Genomic DNA, 20,476 nt, shown 5'->3' on the forward strand with positions numbered 1-20,476 from the left:
TTTCCACGCATTTCTTACTCATCCACTAGATTATTAATACTATTATTTTCTCTAATTTTTTTTTAGATTAGGAAGGAAAAGCAAAACAGAAATTCAAAGAAGAACTAATCTAACTTTAGGCCTGTTTATACAACTATTTCTTCAATGATGGAAATGTGGTAAAGCTACTGTTACAGCCTGAGCAACATTCCAGTTTTCTGAGGCCTCTTTGTTCCCAATCTTTCTTATTTCTTTATGAATTCATCAAATTCTCAATAACAAGACACCTTTGAGTATTGTACCGTTCTTTGAAACATAAATGTGAATAAAAGGATAGGGACTAAGTGAGAAATTCATACTTGGAGAATTCCAAAGATAAAACTGTTTAACAAATTTGCAGAATCTAAATCAGTCATCCATTTCTAATCACCAAAAAATATTATACATTTGCTTAAGGAAATAGAATGATATACAAATGAACACTCAAACATTCCAACTATGATTAAAAATACTCTTTAAATCTGCATTTTGGGATGTGGGGAGAAATGTTTGTTATGATTAGTGATATATAAATAGTATTCCTAACAAATGAAGTTATATGTACCCCTTTCTGACCAATATCTTACCTTCTCAAGCTTATATCATCATGTTCTTGTAGAAGTGTGGTTGGGTGGAGCACACATTTTCCACTATCAATTTCAACTCGAATATCAAGTTCAAAGTCAATATTTCTCTCTGTAGCTGTGCCACTAAGACTTCTATTGGCTGGGGCTGTTGGCCAGCGTTCTGTAAATAGCTGATGAACAGCAGCAAAGCCTGTTGCTTTTTTACGAGATGTATGTCTAGAGAAAGAACAGCTGGTTATTATATTGTAGTAAAATGGGAAGAGTTTTCAGCAAACTATTTTCCAACATGTTACGTGAGCAATGAAAGTGTTAGTTGCTCAGCTGTGTCCAACTCTTTGTGACCCCATGGACTGTAGCCTGCCAGGATCCTCTGTCCATGGGATTCTCCAGGCAAGAATACTGGAGTGGGTTGTCGTGCCATCCTCCAGGGGATTTTCCTGACCCAGGGATCGAACCCAGGTTTACTGCATTACAGGCAGATTCTTTACTGTTTGAGCCAAATAACTTTGGAAATAAAGTCTGTAAATAAATTTTAGTATTTTATAAATTCACACAAATTACCCAGATAGCTCTTACTAACTGAGGTGTTTCCAAAGTTTAATGGAGTCACACTTTATTCAACAACTATGTACTGAAGAATTATTATGTGCCAGGCAATGTGCTAAGTACTTGGGACACAGGCACAATCACTGGCTAATAAAGAGTCTGAATATCAGAATATGACCTACATTCTACATTTTGGAGGAGATTTCATTTCACAAACTATAAAATTTAAATTCTATTTTCCAGATTTTATTAAAAAAAAAAGGAGGGGAAAGAAAACAATAATGCCATATGGAGCTAGATTATATTAGTAAATCATGGATATGTCTCAGTCTCACTCTGGCTAGGCACAGTAAGATTTATTTGTTTTTCTGTAAACATTAACAGTTGTAAAATGTTTTAACCTCAGCTCTAAGGTACTGCCTAAGAATCTTAAACAAAAAGGCTACTACTCACGAGGGTTTCCTGTAAATATAAAACCTTTCCCTCTCGTGGTCGTCATCCTTTTCATCTTTGTCAGAATCTTCACTGGTAGAAGACAAACTGTCATCCCGTCGACCCTCTTCAGACTGGAAAGACATGCCTGGTGAAAAGCCTCCTGGGGTTTTGGGAGAACTGAACACGGAATATGATCCTTCACTATTTGATGAATAATGGGAAGGACCTTCAATGGTTACTGACAAGAGGTCCAACTCTGTCTCCTCTGGAAACTGAATGTAAAGAGAGAAAACATGAATCAGGTTCATATTACAAACCTCTTTTCAAGTTAAAAAAGACAAAGAAAAAATACATGTTTAAGCATTTAAAATCTCAAAATTGGATTTCCTCACTCTGAACTGAAAAGTCAGCTCTGTGAACATATGAAATGGTATACAAAACAAGGAAGGAAGAAGTTCAAACCACAGAAAGTCATACCACCACACACTAAAAATCACAGAGTGAAATTTTACTTTATGTAAGCATGTAGCATCATGTTGATTAGTACATACTGTAATTCTTTAAAGAATAGTTAATCATAGTATGGAGACAAGAGGAAACAATGTGATCAATTTTAAATCAGAAGGTCAAGAGAGCAATTAGTGATGGAAGAGCATGCTGGTGTTAGTACAGAATGTACTTTGTGCTTCTAGAATACTTTTTGTGGATATATCTTTTTAAAACGGGCCCTTAAAGGGATGAAGAAAGATGTGTAAATAGTTACATAATTAAGCATGTCAGCCAATCCAATGTAAGAATCCTATATTTTAAGGTGAATAGTTTGTATAATTTTGTTCCCTGAGGACGGTACCATGAGGCCATCTCATTTAAGTAGGCAAAAAAAAAAAAAAAAAAAAAAAAAAACCACCAAACTTCTGTGTCCTAATTTTGATTCCAAGTTTTGAGAGTTGCTTACATATTCTTTGAGAATGTGACAAGCCTTTGAAATGTATAATGTGCAAGGTAAATTTACTGATACTACAATTAGATGCATAGTGAAATCCTATAATCAAAATTTCAAACATTTGCAGAATCTAGATTTTCTTTATAGCTTTTCTTCAAAACATCATTTAGTAAATAAGTAAGTCATATTTTATAAGAAAATCTTTGAATCTTTAAAGCTGTGCTAAGAGTTTATGTAGATAAATATCCCTGTGTTTTATATTTATTTTCTATTTAACCAGGCTTCCCTTGTGGCTCAGCTGGTAAAGAATCTGCCTGCAATGTGGGAGACGTGGGTTCGATCCCTGGGTGGGGAAGATCCCCTGGAGAAAGGAAAGGCTACTGACTCTAGTATTCTGACCTGGAGAATTCCATGGACTGTATAATCTTGGGGTTGCAAAGAATCTGACACAACTGAGCTTCTTTAACTTTCACTTTCTATTTAACCATGCTTAATGATCTATTTGGAGAAGGCAATGGGACCCCACTCCAGTACTCTTCCCTGGAAAATCCCATGGATGGAAGAGCCTGGTAGGCTGCAGTCCATGGGGTCGCTAAGAGTCGGACACGACTGAGCAACTTCACTTTCACTTTTCATTTTCATGCACTGGAGAAGGAAATGGCAACCCACTCCAGTGTTCTTGCCTGGAGAATCCCAGGGACGGGGGAGCCTGGTGGGCTGACGTCTATGGGGTCACACAGAGTCGGACACGATTGAGGTGACTTAGCAGCAGCAATGATCTATTTTGTAACATTATTTTTATATACTGTTTTTATAAATAGCATACACAATTTAGACACAGGACTTGAATCAATTCAAATGTTAATGCCTTTAAGAATAAATCAGTCATTTCACAGTATATACATATATCAAATAATTATGCTGTACATTTGAAAATAATGTTACATGTCAATTTTCTTGATTTAAAAAATGTTGGACAGGTGAAATAATAAATTTGTAGAATCTATTCAATTCACTATAAATGATTTATTTCCAAGTTCAGTTTTAGAAAACAGGACATGTCTGTTAAGCTTACTCTATTACAACTGAATAATTCTAAAACAATTTAGCTTGACTAAATTCAGTGGAACTATGGGATATATATTGAGGCTATCTTAAAAGAGTGGGGGAAGTGAAACAAAACAAATGTGGAGTAAGTTCCAATTTTTAAATGTAACTTGGTGGAAAATTTCTAAACAAAGATTTATATACCTACTATACAATTACAATTTTAAAATTAAATTTTACTCTTACAACTATATTTAGGGAAAACGTGGTTAAAAGTGTTAATTTAACTTATAAATGATTGTGTAGCACATTCCATACTGTTTTGAACATAATTTTTAATACTTTTATATATGCTTTTTTATATCAGTGATTCAATAAATAATATTCAATAATTAATTTGTTATTCCAAGATAGTTTGATTCTAGTTTGAATTAGGTAACTCATTTTTTTAAAAGATTCTTTTTACAGATGAATGTAGGGAAAAAGAGATTCACTTAAAGATTAGCAAATAACTAATATATGGCAGTTTTTGGTTTATGATTTCATTAACTTGGTACACTGATTTAGTCCTTTAATTTTTGAGGTTAAATAATACTAAAATATATTCATGCAAGAGTTTATGAAATATACATGATAAAAAAAATTCAATCATTTTAAAGCTTTATGTAAAATATTTTCAAGATCTGAGTTTAGTATGAAAATGAGAGGAAGACATTTTGAAAACAGATTTTCAGAGTGGTTAAATAATTTTAAAGGAAAACTTATGTTGTTCTTAAAAAGTACCTGAAAATACCCTTCCCCAGGACAGCTGGATTGTGGTGCACTTCCCCATACTGTTTTTTTCAACTTAATTAAAATAATAAGAAAATTTATAAAAATTTATTATGTTAAAAAACCAATGTTTTAAAAGTAAACAACAAAAAAGAACAAACATTTTAACATAAATTTTAACATGCTTTGAAACTGACTTTTTGACTACTAGTTTCTGATATTATTTCTATATATTCTAAGCTAAAGTATATAAATAATAAAATAAATTAAATAAAAAACATTTACATTTGTATAAAATACCTAGTTTAATGTGGAACTGAACTTGAAAGAAATTATTCAACAAAACATTTCTACTTATGAGCAAGCAGTATGGAGACTACTGTATACACAAAACACTAATTCTTGCAGTACGGCTCTCAAATGATAGCATTTGGGCAGAGCCCTATTTGGTAAAGTACAGAGACTTTAACCATCACAATCCATACTTCCACTTGTAGGAATTAGTATTTCTAAACTGAGTAACTCATATAATTTCGTAATTACTAAAGATTCTTTAGCACTGTATATCACCAACAAATAGTCTCTCTCTTACTGTATCTTGGATATTGAAAGTGACTCTGGGTCCAGGAGATGCTGCATCCACACGGATTTCTGGCAGCTCCTCAGTTTCTCCTACTCGAGAACTATAAGTAAAATATAAGGTTATTAAACATTAATATTCTTAAAAAAACCCTGAACTTTTATAAAAGTCTGATTAATGACATTAACACTTTATTTCTAAATATTTACTTTATCCAAGGATTGAACTTTTGGTACTCCTTAATCTTTAGAGACTTCCCGGTGGCTCAGATGGTAAAGCATCTGCCTACAACGCGGGAGACCCGGGTTCGATCCCTGGGGCAGGAAGATCTCCTGGAGAAGGAAATGGCAAACCACTCCAGTACTCTTGCCTGGAAAATTCCATGGACGGAGGAGCCTGGTAGGCTACAGTCCATGGGGTCCCAAAGAATCGGACATGACTGGGCGACTTCAATGTCAATGTCAATCTTTAGCATCGCATAAAACAAAATTCACTGCTTTGATTAACACAAGATTTTCTAAAACCAAACCTTATAAAAAACAATTTATACTTATGGTATAGTGTTTTTAAGGTTTCTTTTTTTTTTTAAGTTTGTGTGTGTGTATGTGCTGTGGACTAAAATCTTTATTGAATTTGTTACAATATTGCTTCTGTTGTTTTAGGTTTTGTTTTTTGGCTACAAGGCATGTGGGATCTTAGTTCCCTGACCAAGGATCAAACCTCCACCCCCTGCATTGGAAGGCAAAGTCTTAACCATTGGACCACCAGGGAAGTCCCTATAGTGTTTTTTATTTATTAGTAAAACTATATTTTTCTGTATATTTTTCTGTAATATATAAAATTTACATTTTTCCATATAAAAGAACTTTTCTACAGTGACAAATTTAAAGCTACAGTTACTAAAATGCAAATATTCATTTCTATAAGTTTACACATAAATTTGTCTAAATGGCAATGTACTTCATACTAAAAAGTACACAATGACTTTTATAATATAAAAGTGTATTTAAATGAGACAGAAGTCCTCAAACTTCTTATACTGACAGCATCCATTTGCTACCTTAATTTTGTAACTTCCCCAATTAAAACAAAATAAATAAGTAGTGAACTTTGGCAAAAGAGTCAGCAATTTTATTACTGTTTCATCGATTGAAATATATTACCTTGTTCTTTCCATTCGCTTAAGAGGTGGTCTTCCAGAAGCTGAAATGCTCTTCGATCTGCTGTAACTTGGTTTGTAACCCAAACCCCACTTATCCTTTAGAGAAGCAGCCTAATGAAAGGGGCAAGAAATAGGGTGACTTTAACTGTTACAGTATCTGACTTCAGACAAAATTTTCTGCTAGTTAACAAGTTAGTCTCCTTCAGATCAATAACAAGTTATTTTAAATTTTGACTTTAAATATCACTTAACAACAGAGATGGATCAGAGTACAGCAGGAATCAGCTACTCTTCAGTCCACATGTCAGTTCCTCTTACAAGGAAAATAAGACACGCTAGCTGACCTGAGAGGAAAGACTGGGAGCAAGACTGAGAGGTACAGAAATCAGGAGAAAAAAAGAAAACAGAAAAGAAATGAGAATTGGAAAGAAAGACTCTGGGAGAAAGGTGAGGTAGAGAGTGATACTAATCATTTCAAGTACTACCCCACCAAGAGAGCTCTTAATTACAGAAAAGGAAAGAAGTGATGACTGGAACACCCTCCTTGTCTCTAAATCCTTCTTCAAATTTGTAGTTTGGAGAGACTGGATATTAAAAAGTCTAATAATGGAGTTAAGAAAGCAAAAGAATTAAAAGGGAACTGAGTGGAATTAAAAGGGAATTGACAAATTTGACAAATGTTAAGAACATAGATGTAATTTCAATAATTTCCCTAATCCTCTCTACCTAGTTTTATTTTTTAAAGTTGGGCCAAGTATAAACTAACTTATAAATAGTATGCAAGCAACATTAACACTATGTATTTCCTTCACATGACTGTGAAGTACATAGTGTCATAAACTTTAAAGTTATATATTACTGATCATCACTGTCCATTTAGTACCATCAGAAGCCAGTGATGAATATTAAGTTGAATTTTCCCTAATTTAAATAATTTAGAACAGTATTCAAATGAGGTTGTCTGGGACTCTGGTGGTGACCAAGGAAAGATAGCTCAAGCCAATGAACTAAGGATCCCTGAAGCCTTCTCCGCTTCCTCTAACCTTAGCAGCTCTGATTTAATCAGTTCTTATGTATTGGTACTCAAAACCTTATTCTGGTTAATGGAGGGTTCTGCTGACTATATTTTAAAATATTTAGTTCTTCTACTAAGAAGACCACCTTGACCCAAAGCAACCTACCTCTACTTGAATAAGTTTTATAATTATTTTCTACTATATTTATTTCAGTTGTTCAGCAACTAGGCTAAATCCGAGAATGTGGTAGATGGTAGGGTCAAAGATAAATAACTTGTCCTTTAAGAGACTCAAACTCTAGTAAGGGCAACTAAACATGCAAATAATAAAGGTAAGAGTAAAGTGCTGAGAGTATGTAGTGGCTAAGAGTAAAGTCAGCTGTGGATAATGGGATGGGGTAGAATGGACATTTCAAGATTTCACATTTGCTTAGCGTCAAAAAAGAGAGTATGACTTTATGATAGGCAAACAAAACACAGTGGCTACGGGCATAACCTGTAGAATCCCACTGTTTGGGTTTGAATCTTGGCTCCATTGGAATTACTGGCTGTGTAACCTTGGTGAAATTACTTGAGTTCTTTGTGCCTCAGTTTCCTCATCTTTAACATGGGGAAAATATTCAATGATACAAGCTAACACATAGGGTTGTTATAAAGATTTAATGGGTTGTTAAGTGTAAAGTGCTTTAAACAGTGCTTAGTACATAGTAAACATGAGGTATAAAAATCAAGTGTTATCACCAGCAATGGAGAAGGCAAGAGAACAACATAACTCATCATAATTTTCATAAAATAAAAGCATTTTTTAAGTAGTATAATTTAATAAAATCCTCTTTGTTTACTCACTCGCATACTGGACCTCCGTAACTTTTTACGAACATCTCTTCTAATATCATTCACAGCAACAGATTCTAACTGTTGATAACGTTGAATTTCCTGGTTTATAGTTCCTTCACTTGCACCTAGTTTTCTGGATGCAAAACAAATATGGCAGTTAGTGTAAAGAGTTAACAAAGGAAGAATAAGTTTTACTTGCTCCTTTTTGATTCTTTAACTTATCAGACTATCAAAGATTATGTATGGACAGGCCAAAACTCTTCATAATGTTAATACCCATACCTGGCAAACTGTAAAAAAAAAAAAAAAAAAGGAAAAATTGTCTTTAATGTTTTAGGAAATGGTTCTTATCTGTTTCTACATCAAGAAGTCTCTTTAATAATCTTACAAAAGCTATGGAACTGCTCTGCAGAATAATATCTGTATGTAAAATTTTATGTATAATTTTAAGTTTCAGAAAAGATTTTAGAGGAAGTATACTTTGCTACAAGTCATTTTTTCCACTGATTACAAAACTCAAACTGTAACATAAGTCAACAAGAAAATATGAATCATTGTAACTGATTTTACAGAAAAGTTTTTCGAGAATAACTTTCACTACATATTGCATACATTTCTGTTAAATCCTTGAATACAAAAAACCCCCACAGATACAGGTGTACCAATATTAGAAAAGCTGAAGTATGACTACCACCTTGGGGGGAAACAAAATTATGAAGTTTGGCAAGAAGAATATTTAGCCTTTACAGAACAAGTATGACCTAGTCAGTACTATATAGTAGGCAACAGATAAAAAAATTAGTACCACCTACTCCCTGCTCTTGACTTGCCCTAGACTCACTTCAGTTCTAGTGACCTGCTAAAACAGGCAAACAAAAAAAAGTATGAAGTTTGAATTCAGACAAAGACAAGTTCAAATTCTGATTTTTAAATCTCCCTGAGCCAATTTTCTTATCTATAAAGTTTGGATAATGCCATCTACCCTTGCAGAAATGTTGTGAGGATTAAATTGAGATAAGATGCTAGATTCACAATAAGTACTTAATAAATTCTAAACTTGCTTCCTCTCTTCAAACATTCACATTCCAAAAATATTGCTAGCAAAACACTCACACATATATACCTACGTAAAGATACATGTAAATAGACATGTAGAGATGCATATATGCGACATAAAGTCAGTCTTAAAATGCTCAGAAATGGGGAGCTGTGATAAGCACTAGATTAATGTTTTCAGCTTTATTACTAATGAATGTATGATCTCAGACAAATTACCAAACTTCTCTGGACCTTGGTGATCTCATTTACTTAACTAAAGGGGGTTGTACTAGCTCCAATCCAGTTCCCTTCTCATTTAAAAGCTCATGGTTCTATTATTAGGGAATATTATACTGAATTAAAAATCATTATACATACTTAAGATCATCTATTACTTTGGCCTGTTCATTCAATTCTCGGATATCTACTATACGCTTCATAATTTTTCTTCCTCTAAGTTCTCCTGGCTGGCTACCAGATGCTCCTTGTCTTCGATAATCAACAGCTTCCTGAAAAATCAAAAGCATGTCTGTCAAAAGTAACACCCCCAGGTCCCAAAGCAAATCTTATCTTATCACAGAGATAGCACCTTAAATCAAAAGAAGCATGCAGGAATTAAAGCGATCTATGTTAAGTAAGATGATTGGAATTCTCCAGTGATTCAAACCCCTTCATTTTCATAAGGAATCTAGTTGCTACCTACATTTCCCCATGAGTGAGCTCTGCATGCTTTCAAATGGGACTGGCTAGACTGAGGGGAGGCCCACATCTCTGGGTCACATAGATACTCTGCAGGAACAGAATAGCGCTGATGTGGGGGCCTGAGGCCTAGTAGGTGATTTACAAGTCGCTGCCCAAAGGTGAGCTTGTGGCCATCTCCACTTACTGCACTTCCATCTGAACTCTAAACAATAAACAGTAACGTTAACTTTTTAAATAAAATTTTCTTTCCAAGAACAAAACTAATTCATGATACAGTAGTTAAAAGAGGTTTCAGATTTTTTTAAAAATTAATACTGGAATGAAAGCAGAGAGAAACTTTCCTTTTAACTAATAAAGAATAATTACTGATCAAATAATCTGATACTACAGACAGAATATGTAAAGTATACATGGAAATACACATTTTTTAAATGTATATTTTGTGTGTGCACTTTGCTTTTGACTTTCATTTTTTAAAATCATTATTGAGATATAATTCACATGCCATAAAAGTCACCCATTTAAAATGTACAGTGCAGTGGTTTTTAGAATATTCATAAAACTGTGCAACCATCAGATTTTCACACCTCCCAAACAAAACTTTATAACGTTAGCAGTCTCTTCCTTCCCCTCTCCCAACCCCGCTAAACACTCCCAGGCCTAGGCAACCACTAATCTACTTTCTCTCTCCAGATTTGCTTGCTCTTTGCTTTTATTGTTAATGCGTTATCTGTAGGTTAAGGCACAAGCTGGCTGACAGTCATTATGAAACAAGCAATTCAAAGACAATATTATGAAATACAAAAAATTATATAAATGTAGGTACAAAGAACCGCCACTACCTTTCTTCCTTCACAATTAGCAACTATAATAAGTAACAATGATTTAATAATATCCCTTTCATAGGGTAAAAGCCAGTCTTGAAAAAGTCTAACAGTGTGAATTTACTTACAGTATGGATAGTGGGAGACATAGTGTCAACTTCATCCTCATCTGACAAGTCAGCTATATTCACTGAGTTTAGATCAGCAATGTCATCTATGTCTTCTTCTCCTGTCAGGGTTGTAAGGGTGTTACCCAGAGCATTCAGTCTTTTCCCAATGTTAGGATCCATGTGGACATCAATCCCACACATTTTCCACAATACGTTGAGTGTCCAGGTTCCAGCACTACTACTTTCTGTTTAAATAAAGAAGAGGCATTTTTGGTAAGTCTTAAGTATAGAAATTTAAATAATTCTACATTCAAGGAATAAAATGGATGATGGCCCTGTGTAATAACGAATACCTCTCATAGTTCTGTCAGAAACGTGAGACTATGGGGCTGATTTGCCTGTGATATGGTGTGTAATTCCTGCTTCCTCTGTGCAGCACTCTACTTTCCCCATGTGACCTATTCCCCCCTCCCCAAGCCCCACGTTCATCTGCCTTCCTGTGTCTATAGCAGGACTGGCATGAGCCTCCCTCATTAGCCAGAATTAATTAGATAATCAGTCTAAGTAAGGGTCAAAGTTGGAAAGCTAAGAATCCTCTCTTAGACTTGAGAAAATATGGTCCCTTTCTAGTAACTGAGGGTGGGGAAATGAGGTTCATGAGCTGCTGGCAGCTGTGTTTCATGCCACGTGTAAGGACGTCAGCAGTAAGAAAATGTGGGCAGCCAGAATGAAGAAAAGACAAGAGCTGGAAAGCGCCCTGGTGACAGCTGCAATCTTGTTTCTAGACTAACTTGAATTGACCTGGTTCCTTCTCTTCACTGAGACAGCCATTCTTAAGTTTAACTGTGATCTGCAAATAATTCTTTTGATAAGTTCCTGCTTTTGCTTAAGCTAGTTTGAGTGTGTTGTTTTCACTAAAAAGCCAGAGTCCGGACAAAGACTTGCGTGCTCTTCCTCCCATTATGTATGTTTATGTCAGTTATCACATTTTTCTTCTAACATTATTGCTGGAAATTTCCTAACCTTTTCAGTCAGTGGGGACTTCAGGCCTTGCTATTTTCTGGGACAAGTTACTTAGGATGGGCACTTGGACTATGTTTGGGAGGATAAGAGGGAATAATAAGGAGAAAAGGAAATCTAGTAATCTTAATCAGTTTCTACTGCTCCTCAACATCTGAAGAGCTCTTAAATATCTCCCGCTTACCCTAATTCTATACCAGGCAAAATAATAAAAATTTACACTATGCTATTACCTCAGAGACAAGACAGGTTATTACTTCTATAGTATCTCCTAACCAGTTTCCTAGATTTTTCTCCTAACTAACCCATGAAAGTATCCCTTTTGATAATGCCACCTCTGCTTTCTTGCTCAAAAATATTCAGTGCTTTTCTCATTGTCCACCAGATCAAGTCCAAACTCCTTATTTTGGGATTTAAGATTTTTCCCATCTTATTTTCACATAACTATTCCAGCCAATTTGGACAGTGCTAACTAGAACCTGTGTTCTAACAAAACAGGTATTTTTCTCTCTGCCTGAATTTTCCCTATTCATATTTTCCATTTTTGCCTAAGAAACAATTTTATCCATCTTTCAAGTCCCTGTTTAAATGCTAGTTCTTCCATAAAGCTTTCTCTCATTCTAGTATCCTTTGTAATTTAGAAATTTTATCTGCCTCCTATAAATTTCAATAGCAACTGGAATTTTGTATCAATATTTTATTGAGCTTATCACTTATTACAGTTTATAGTTGTACTGCAGAGCCATAACTACACTGTTAGAATTTAAATTTATAGAGTAGAAAGTGTATCTTATTCATCTTTGTCTTTCCCAAAACATTGTGTAGTTATGTTATACACTGGTCTTGTCTAATTAATTGTTAAATAAATAAAAATATACTGTTATTGCAAAATAGTTTTTAAAAACTAGGGAATAACAGAATGAGTTTTAGTTAAAAGATCCTCTAATACAAAGGCAGGAAAAATAGATTAAAAAAAAGCAGAATTCTACCTGATACATATAGCAAAAGTAATACCAAATATGAACTTACCAGCAGCTGCTTGTCCTGTAGTCCTGGAACATACTTCATAGGTACCATCTGGAACTACACCTGCACAAAAATCACCCCCAAAATAATCTTTAACAAAATTATGCTTGTGGTTAAATATACTGTAATTCTTCTTTCAAAAATCATTATCTAAATATAAAAAGGATTACTAGTCTCTCTAGATTTCAGTTTCTAATCTGGAGAAAGAAAAGGACTACCTTAGATGACTTGCAAAATCTACTTCATATCTCACAATATTTTATTCTTATTGATTTTAAGAATTAAACTCATATACCTTAAATTAATAGAATATAAATCAACTATACTTCAATAAAGAAAAAGAATTTAACTGCAGTTTTACCTTTACATTCTATGTGTGATTTCCTCATCTGTTGGTCAATATCTGGCCAACTCTGAAACTCCAGTTTCTTGATGCTGGGACAATTTGTACCATCATGAGTAAATGGCACTTTGAGAATGCAAACACTTTAAAACTGATTTTTTGATAACTAAGAACTGCCACATCAGTTCACAGACATGATTCATCAGCCCTGTCTTTTACTTTGACAAGGACCTTTTTATGAGAATTAAAAAAAAAAGACTGCCTGCCATGATGTCAGTCTCAAAAGATCAGTCTCCTGAGCTCATTGACTTATGCTCAGAATACATCTAACTTTAACTTTGAAGCATTTTCTACTACTTAGCTTTAATCAGATAACTTCAGCTTTTTTTTAGAGGTTAATTAAATCAACAGTTTTAAAAGTAGAGACATACCATCCTTGAAACAATTTTTAAAGAAAATAAAACCTATATTGTTTAATAGACTCTCCCCAAATACAGTATTTCTGCAACTCACATTACCTAATTCACCTTTAATGTCATAGTTATAAAACAGAGCAAAATAGAAGAAAAACCTAAACAAACCTTTCAAATCTAAACATGCTAGAATGAAAGCAAAATCCTTTGAAACTGGAGAAATATAACTAAGGCTAGTAAATTAAAAAAGGGTAGAAAACATTGAGGACTTCCAATCCAAAGAAATGGAAGAGAATTTTTTAAAGTTAAAAAAAAATTATATAAATTCATAGAATACAGAGCCATGGTGTATTAATAAGGAACATTAAAATTCTTAGGATTAGACCTGAATCCTCAAAGTGAGAAGTAGGAAACCAACTGGGCTCCTTCCCATTGTACTTGTCATCTTTGAGTTGGACCAACCAAAATCCAGGATGGCTGTTTTCTTGCTGTGACAAACAAATGCTGTTATCCAGGTGTTAGCAGAAAGACTGGAATTTTTCAAACTTCTAATAGTTTAGCTTCTCTAAGTACATGTTAATGAAAAGAGTCTAATCTTTACTATTTATTTAAATGGTCCATGGAACACTTCCTACAGATCGTGCTTTCTAATTTTAACTGCATTTCCCCCAAATATTATTACTGAGAGAAGAAATTACAGTGGGTCACCTTTTTTTTAGGGTATGACTTTTAAATGATCCTTGAAAAAAAATCTGAATTTTTATTTCTCTGCCCTAAACTCAACTCTTTAAAAAAAAATTATCAGTTACATGCAAGTATACTTATTACTAATAAAAACTACAAAATAGTAAACTACTTGGCAAATTTGCAATTTGGAATTCTTTTTTATCGACAAAACAACTACTCTACTCACCTCCTTTGCCATCCTCCCAAGACACTCAACAATAAGCATGTTACAAATACAAGTCATTTGATAACCTCCAAAACTCAAAATAAATTATGATTTTCACAATTATTATAGCATATTAGTGTTCTACTTTGTTGGTATAATGTCCACTGAAGTGCTAAGTTATTGTTTATATTCTTAATATGTTTTTGATATGGAGTCAGACGTATATTTCTTATGCATTTTCCCTTTGTTTAAACTGTTAAGGAAACAGTATTCTTCCTTTGCTTCCAAATATACTTTATCCAATATGACTACAATGATGACAAAATATCACCTTAATAAAAATCAATAGGTTTAAATTTATTTTAAGGGAAAAAAAACAACACAAACAAAAGACAGTTATGGTGACTTTTTAAAATATATATAACAGCCATGTAAAATGATTACTTGAAAAGGTCGCTAATGAAGGCTATTTTTGGTCTTTTGGGTATTAAGCCTTAGTACTTCGATAGCAAGTCTTCTTAGTAACCTGAAGTATTTCAAAGACATCCTAGTATTTTACCTATTAATTATCTAAATGCAAAGCATTCAAAACCAGGAATTTCACCTAAAATTTTACCAAAATTAAATACATTTTGGAAAGTCTTCCAAATACCTAAAGAAAACTCACAACTGGAGGGATTTTCTTCCAATGGAGAGAGGGGAAAATTGCTAAATAATAGCATATCATCTTCTGGAAAGTAAGTATTAATTTTGGTCTACAGATTAACTGAGGAATTTTAATTCACAACCTTTAATTCTCAAATAATTTTTCATTATAAGATTAATGATACTTTATCAAATCTGCTATAATATTTAAAATATTAAAATAAAAACAAACTCCTGTATCTTCAAAATAGCATATTTAACACAGCTTCAGTTATTCCCAACCTTGAGCATTATGGAATCAGAGGAATTCACCCAAATTATACTCTGTATACTACATATTTGGAAGTGTGGATTTACCTATGGCTCAAGTTCCTGATTATCCTGTATTATGTTATAGAATGAACTGGATCTTATACATATATCACTTTCTTTCAAGATTCCCACAGAACAAAGATACTTTACCTGGTCATTCATAAATCAATTACAGGGAAAATCAGGGGGTGAGCAAATGCTATACCATCAATAAGAATATCAAGTTGGTTTACTTACCCAAACTACTGAAAGCTGCAGTTTTTCACAAATATGTTCTGGTATCTTTAATTAGAAACAGTCTTTATTTCACAAAGTCCAATAAAATTCCTATATATGAACATCCTTTAGTTTTACTAATGATGTTGGGGTTATTTTTAATTTTTAAAAATTATAAAGCTCATACAGAAAATAAGAAATACTCACAGGCATTCATCACTAGGTCCCCACGAATTTCTGGTTTCCAGTCATCCCATGACGTCTCAAAGCCATCAGCAAAACGGATACAGAAGTTTTTGAAATGTCCTTTACTGACTAGAGATTCTGAAGAACAAGCAGTGATGAGAGTACTTTCAATGGTCAGTACTAAGGCAGAACCAGTGTCAAGATCTCCAGTGTGATTAGACTGCAAAATACATTAAAAAGGTGACAACTTTTTAATACAAAATACAAATACAAAATACAAAAAAAGGTGACAATTTTTCAAGTTTGGAAATCCAGGATTTAGAAGACCCAACATACAGAAAGAGTCAACCTTAGAGAGCTCTGTTAAAAAGCAGCTTAGAAGCATGCTACTTTAAAACATTAAACTGCCCATGTGATATGCACTTGCCATTTAGTTTTTTAAACACTAAACGTGTAAAAGGCTGATTATCTATTTTTTAAAATCTCAGGTCTGTTTTAGTTGTAGGGAACATTCATTTTGACAACCATCCCTGCTGTGTATAGCCTTCCTGAACTCTGTCCAACATGCTGTATTATCATTTTTCAACTTTTGAAGCACAAACATAACACATACTGCCAATCCTCAACCCAGAAGTTTTCTTAACACTTTCCTGTCAAACAATAACTAGAAGATAAATTCATTCAACAACTGGTTACAGGTTAAGGTAAACTGTAACAATAAAACACAGACCTCTTTATTTGTTATAATCATAACTTCATAGCATAATAGGGGTTCACAGCTTTTTCTGTTATACAAGTGAGCATGCAAATGTGCATTCCCGAGAACTGTTCTTAAACCATAAAGAGTATTTCTGCTCAATCCAGTACACATACCTTGGAAGTTTGTTACCATTAAATATTACAGTTTAAAAGACTTCGGATATTCCCTACCCTGTTTTAGATGAAGTTAATAAATATTATATCATATTCTTAAATATGTTAGATTTCTATTTTATCAACAAGTATATGCCAAAGATGTCTTTGCTAAATTCAAAGTAAAAATAAAGATTTATTAGATGGGTGTCAATCTCATTACTGTTATGAGCCACATCAAAATGATTCAGAGAAAGGTCTCATGAGATCCACATTTAATACTCTGTGGATGAATAATGTTGGAAGGAGTTCAATCTTACTATTTATTAAACTCAAATTATAAACTGTTATTCTGAAAATATTTATTGTTATACTCTATACATACAAAAAAAATGGTTAGTAGAAATGTTTGGTTCTAAATCTTGGACTATGATTCTATTTTTTATACCTGTGCAGTATTTGTGATAGGCAGGCAAATTCCCAGATCATTCACAGTGAGCTGCAGGAAGAGAGTCCCAAATGCCTGGGCTGACGTTTGCTGGATACCAGGCAGCATATCTACCACTTCCTTCGTAGCCATATGAATATCTTTATGTAAAGCCATTCGTTGTTCATTCCAATTGTCATATGCAGCTTTATAATTCAGCCAAAACAGCACAGCTTTTGATAATTAAGACAGGGCAAAGGAAATATTAAAATCAAAGCTGTAAATCTACATGGCAAGTAAAACTGTATTACTATAAAATCTTGTTGATTAATAAAAATTAGTCCCAGAAAATTGTAAAATTAGAACTAGAAAGAATCTAAGAATCAGTTCTAATGAGGTGGATGAAACTGGAGCCTATTATACAGGGTGAAGTAAGCCAGAAAGAAAAACACCAATACAGTATACTAACACATACATATGGAATTTAGAAAGATGGTAACAATAACCCTGTGTACGAGACAGCAAAAGAGACACTGATGTATAGAACAGTCTTATGGACTCTGTGGGAGAGGGAGAGGGTGGGAAGATTTGGGAGAATGGCATTGAAACATGTGTAATATCATGTATGAAACAAAAAACAACAAAAAAAAAGAATCTAAGAGGATATAGTCAACCAGACAAATGAAAAAAGCAGAAAGCAGGAAACTGCAAAATGGCAAAACACAGAAGATAATTCAGGTCTAGTCACTCATTTAATGAATTACTTGTGAAATGCCTACTTTATGCTAAGCACTGGGACGGAATCACAAAGGAAAACAAACATGGTCCCTGACCGTACAAAGCTTTCTGTTACAACTGTTAAAAATTCTTGAAGGAGAGATATGTAGTACTAGAAGCATACATTTTAAAAGTGTGATTTAGAGAGAGGAATACAAACAATTTGAGTTTGTAATTAAAATGGAATCTGAGGGTAAATAAACCATCATTTAATGCTATATACAGAGGGGGAGTCTTAAGATAAAGATGAAGAGGTCAGAGAAGTAGAAGGAAAAGCAAGAGTTATGACATGGATACAAGAGTAGAAAGTACTTTTAAGGAATCATTGGAAGCTGACCAGAGGATGCTAAGATGAGAAATGGAAAAAAAAAAAAAAAAAGTGTACCAGATTTAGCAAAACAAAATGTTAGAGGTAGTTTTCTAACAAACTGATCTTATCAACATCCAATGCCCATCACCAGTTTATTTTATGGCTTCATAAATGGTTCTTTATTACTTCTAAAATAACCATTACTATTTGCCCAAGAGACATTAATTAGACCCTATCATTCAGCTTTATTTCTCATCATTTTCCTTTATGAAAGTTGCTGCTATATTTTCCTGGGCCCCTGTGCTAATATATATTTATATATGTATATTCCTTTTCTTTTTCACTTGGCAAATATTTATTTAGTTCCTAACTACAGAGGTAAAATAGGACAAGCTTGCATTTCCTATCTCCTGAGTAAACTCCTAACTCCAAGTTGAATCTAAAACATTAATTTCTTCTCTGACAAGCACAGAGAAAGTTAGAGAACTCCCTAATATATCAGAAGAAACAAATATATATATATATATTTCAACTCTGCAGTCAACTTTGCTCTCTTTCCAATGAACTGAGAGCTCCTTGAGGGCAGAGTTCCTGTTTTCTGTATGTGTATTCCACTTTTATATAGTCAACAATAAATGTTTATAGAATAAATGAATAAAGACTGCCAAGAAGAATGGGTGCAATAGTTACCCAAACCAAAAAACTTAGCATTAAAATTAAAATTCTGAATCAGACATTCCTATAGATTCATGTAAAAAGCAAATAATTTAAAAAGTAAAGTAACTTCAAAAACTGATGAGAATACACAAACCTTTTTTGGATGCTCACATTTCAAATTTAAGAGACATTTACTGTCAAGCATTTACACTGGTAAACTACAGATGACTTTCTCTAGTATTACTAAAACATTTTTAAATCTGACAAAGTAGTATTGATAGACTTCATCTTACCTCTATCAAAGGCCACGGGCTGTGCATACACAATTGGTCGATTCAAGGTAATAAGCACAGCTTCCCTATCTGAAGAACCACTTATTTCTTCTCGCAGGGCATTTCTTAATCCAATTCTAGTTTTAAAATAGGCAACTTGATGAAAATCAGAACCAGCTTCCTCATAAACCTAAGATAAAATGAAAAGCTCAATAAAATCAAATAACGGAAATGTTTTAAATGTTTTAATTTTTAAAATTAAAAGTTTTAACACCATTAATGGTGAAAGTGAAAGTCGCTTAGTTGTGTCCAACTCTTTGCAACCCATGGACTGTATAGTCCATGGAATTCTCCAGGCAAGAATACTGGAGTGGGTAGCCTTTCCCTTCTCCAGGGGATCTTCCCAACCCAGGGATTGAACCCAGGTCTCCCACATTGCAGGTGGATTCTTTACCAGCTGAGCCACAAGGGAAGCCCAAGAATACTGGAGTGGGTACCTATTCCTTCTCCAGCAGATCCTCCTGACCCAGGAATTGAACCGGGGTCTCCTGCATTGCAGGCAGACTCTACCAACTGAGCTATCAGGGAAGCTGGTATTGTTCACCAAAAGAACTACAGTACACTTTTCTTCATTTCATTTGTCAATGATAAATTCCTGATACTCTATACCATAACATTTGAAATTGATATACAATATGAAAGGGTATATAAGAAGTAAATAGGAAGTGATACATAAAATTCATACAACACCTAGGATTAGGTTCATATCCTCAATGGCAAGATAATTAGATCTCTCAAACTGTGCTTCTATTAGAAAAAATTAGTTTTTCTAGAGTTGACATGAAATTTTTGTTCATTTATTCCCCCACATAATCTTTAATATAGCCATTCAGTTTTAAAAGTGTGACTGGTATTCTTTTAATCAGGTCTTCAAAGTAAAGAAGGAAAATGGTTAAAAATCTACCTGCTGCTGCGTCACTTTAGTCGTGTCCGACTCTGTGCGACCCCATAGACAGCAGCCCACCAGGCTTCCCGTCCCTGGGATTCTCCAGGCAAGAACACTGGAGTGGGTTGCCATTTCCTTCTCCATTGCATGAAAGTGAAAAATGAAAGTGAAGTCGCTCGGTTGTGTTTGACTCTATTGACCCCATGGACTGCAGCCTACCAGGCTCCTCCATCCATGGGATTTTCTGGGCAAAAGTACTGTAGTGGGGTGCCACTGCCTTCTCCTAAAAATCTACCTAATTTTTAGCAAAACAGAAATTCCCTCATGAGCTATGAAAGCTAAGTTTTTATAAAACAGCATCTGATTTACTACTCTATGTGTGTGTGTGTGTGTTTATATATATGCTTAACTTTACATGTTTAACATTATGGCATGCAAAATTTGCCATTATTCAGACAGGAGCTTAGTCGCTCATTCATGTTTGACTCTGTGACCCCATGGACTGTAGGCTGCCAGGCTCCTTTGTCCATGGGGATTTTCCAGGCAGGAATACTGGAGTGGGTTGCC

General features: G+C 34.0%; 1 protein-coding gene across 3 annotated transcripts in view; it reads right to left on the bottom strand.

Annotated features, from left to right (window-relative positions):
* The window catches only part of BLTP1 (bridge-like lipid transfer protein family member 1), a 207,168-nt gene that overhangs the window by 34,618 nt on the left and 152,074 nt on the right, over positions 1-20,476 (bottom strand). The window contains exons 57-69 of one of the 3 annotated variants that reach the window (XM_055550340.1): positions 18,985-19,153; positions 16,969-17,180; positions 15,690-15,888; positions 12,665-12,724; positions 10,634-10,860; positions 9,683-9,883; positions 9,358-9,488; positions 7,951-8,074; positions 6,091-6,200; positions 4,940-5,030; positions 4,360-4,422; positions 1,605-1,858; positions 606-821 (exon numbers count right to left, since the gene is read on the bottom strand). In XM_055550340.1, coding sequence (XP_055406315.1) covers positions 606-821; positions 1,605-1,858; positions 4,360-4,422; positions 4,940-5,030; positions 6,091-6,200; positions 7,951-8,074; positions 9,358-9,488; positions 9,683-9,883; positions 10,634-10,860; positions 12,665-12,724; positions 15,690-15,888; positions 16,969-17,180; positions 18,985-19,153 — 2,057 coding nt within the window. The remainder of the gene's footprint in view (positions 1-605; positions 822-1,604; positions 1,859-4,359; positions 4,423-4,939; positions 5,031-6,090; positions 6,201-7,950; positions 8,075-9,357; positions 9,489-9,682; positions 9,884-10,633; positions 10,861-12,664; positions 12,725-15,689; positions 15,889-16,968; positions 17,181-18,984; positions 19,154-20,476) is intronic. The other 2 variants (XM_055550341.1, XM_055550342.1) reach the window with 2 other exon arrangements.

The sequence above is a fragment of the Bubalus kerabau genome, chromosome 16 (genome assembly GCF_029407905.1).
Source record: "Bubalus kerabau isolate K-KA32 ecotype Philippines breed swamp buffalo chromosome 16, PCC_UOA_SB_1v2, whole genome shotgun sequence".
Taxonomy (NCBI): Eukaryota; Metazoa; Chordata; class Mammalia; order Artiodactyla; family Bovidae; genus Bubalus; species Bubalus kerabau.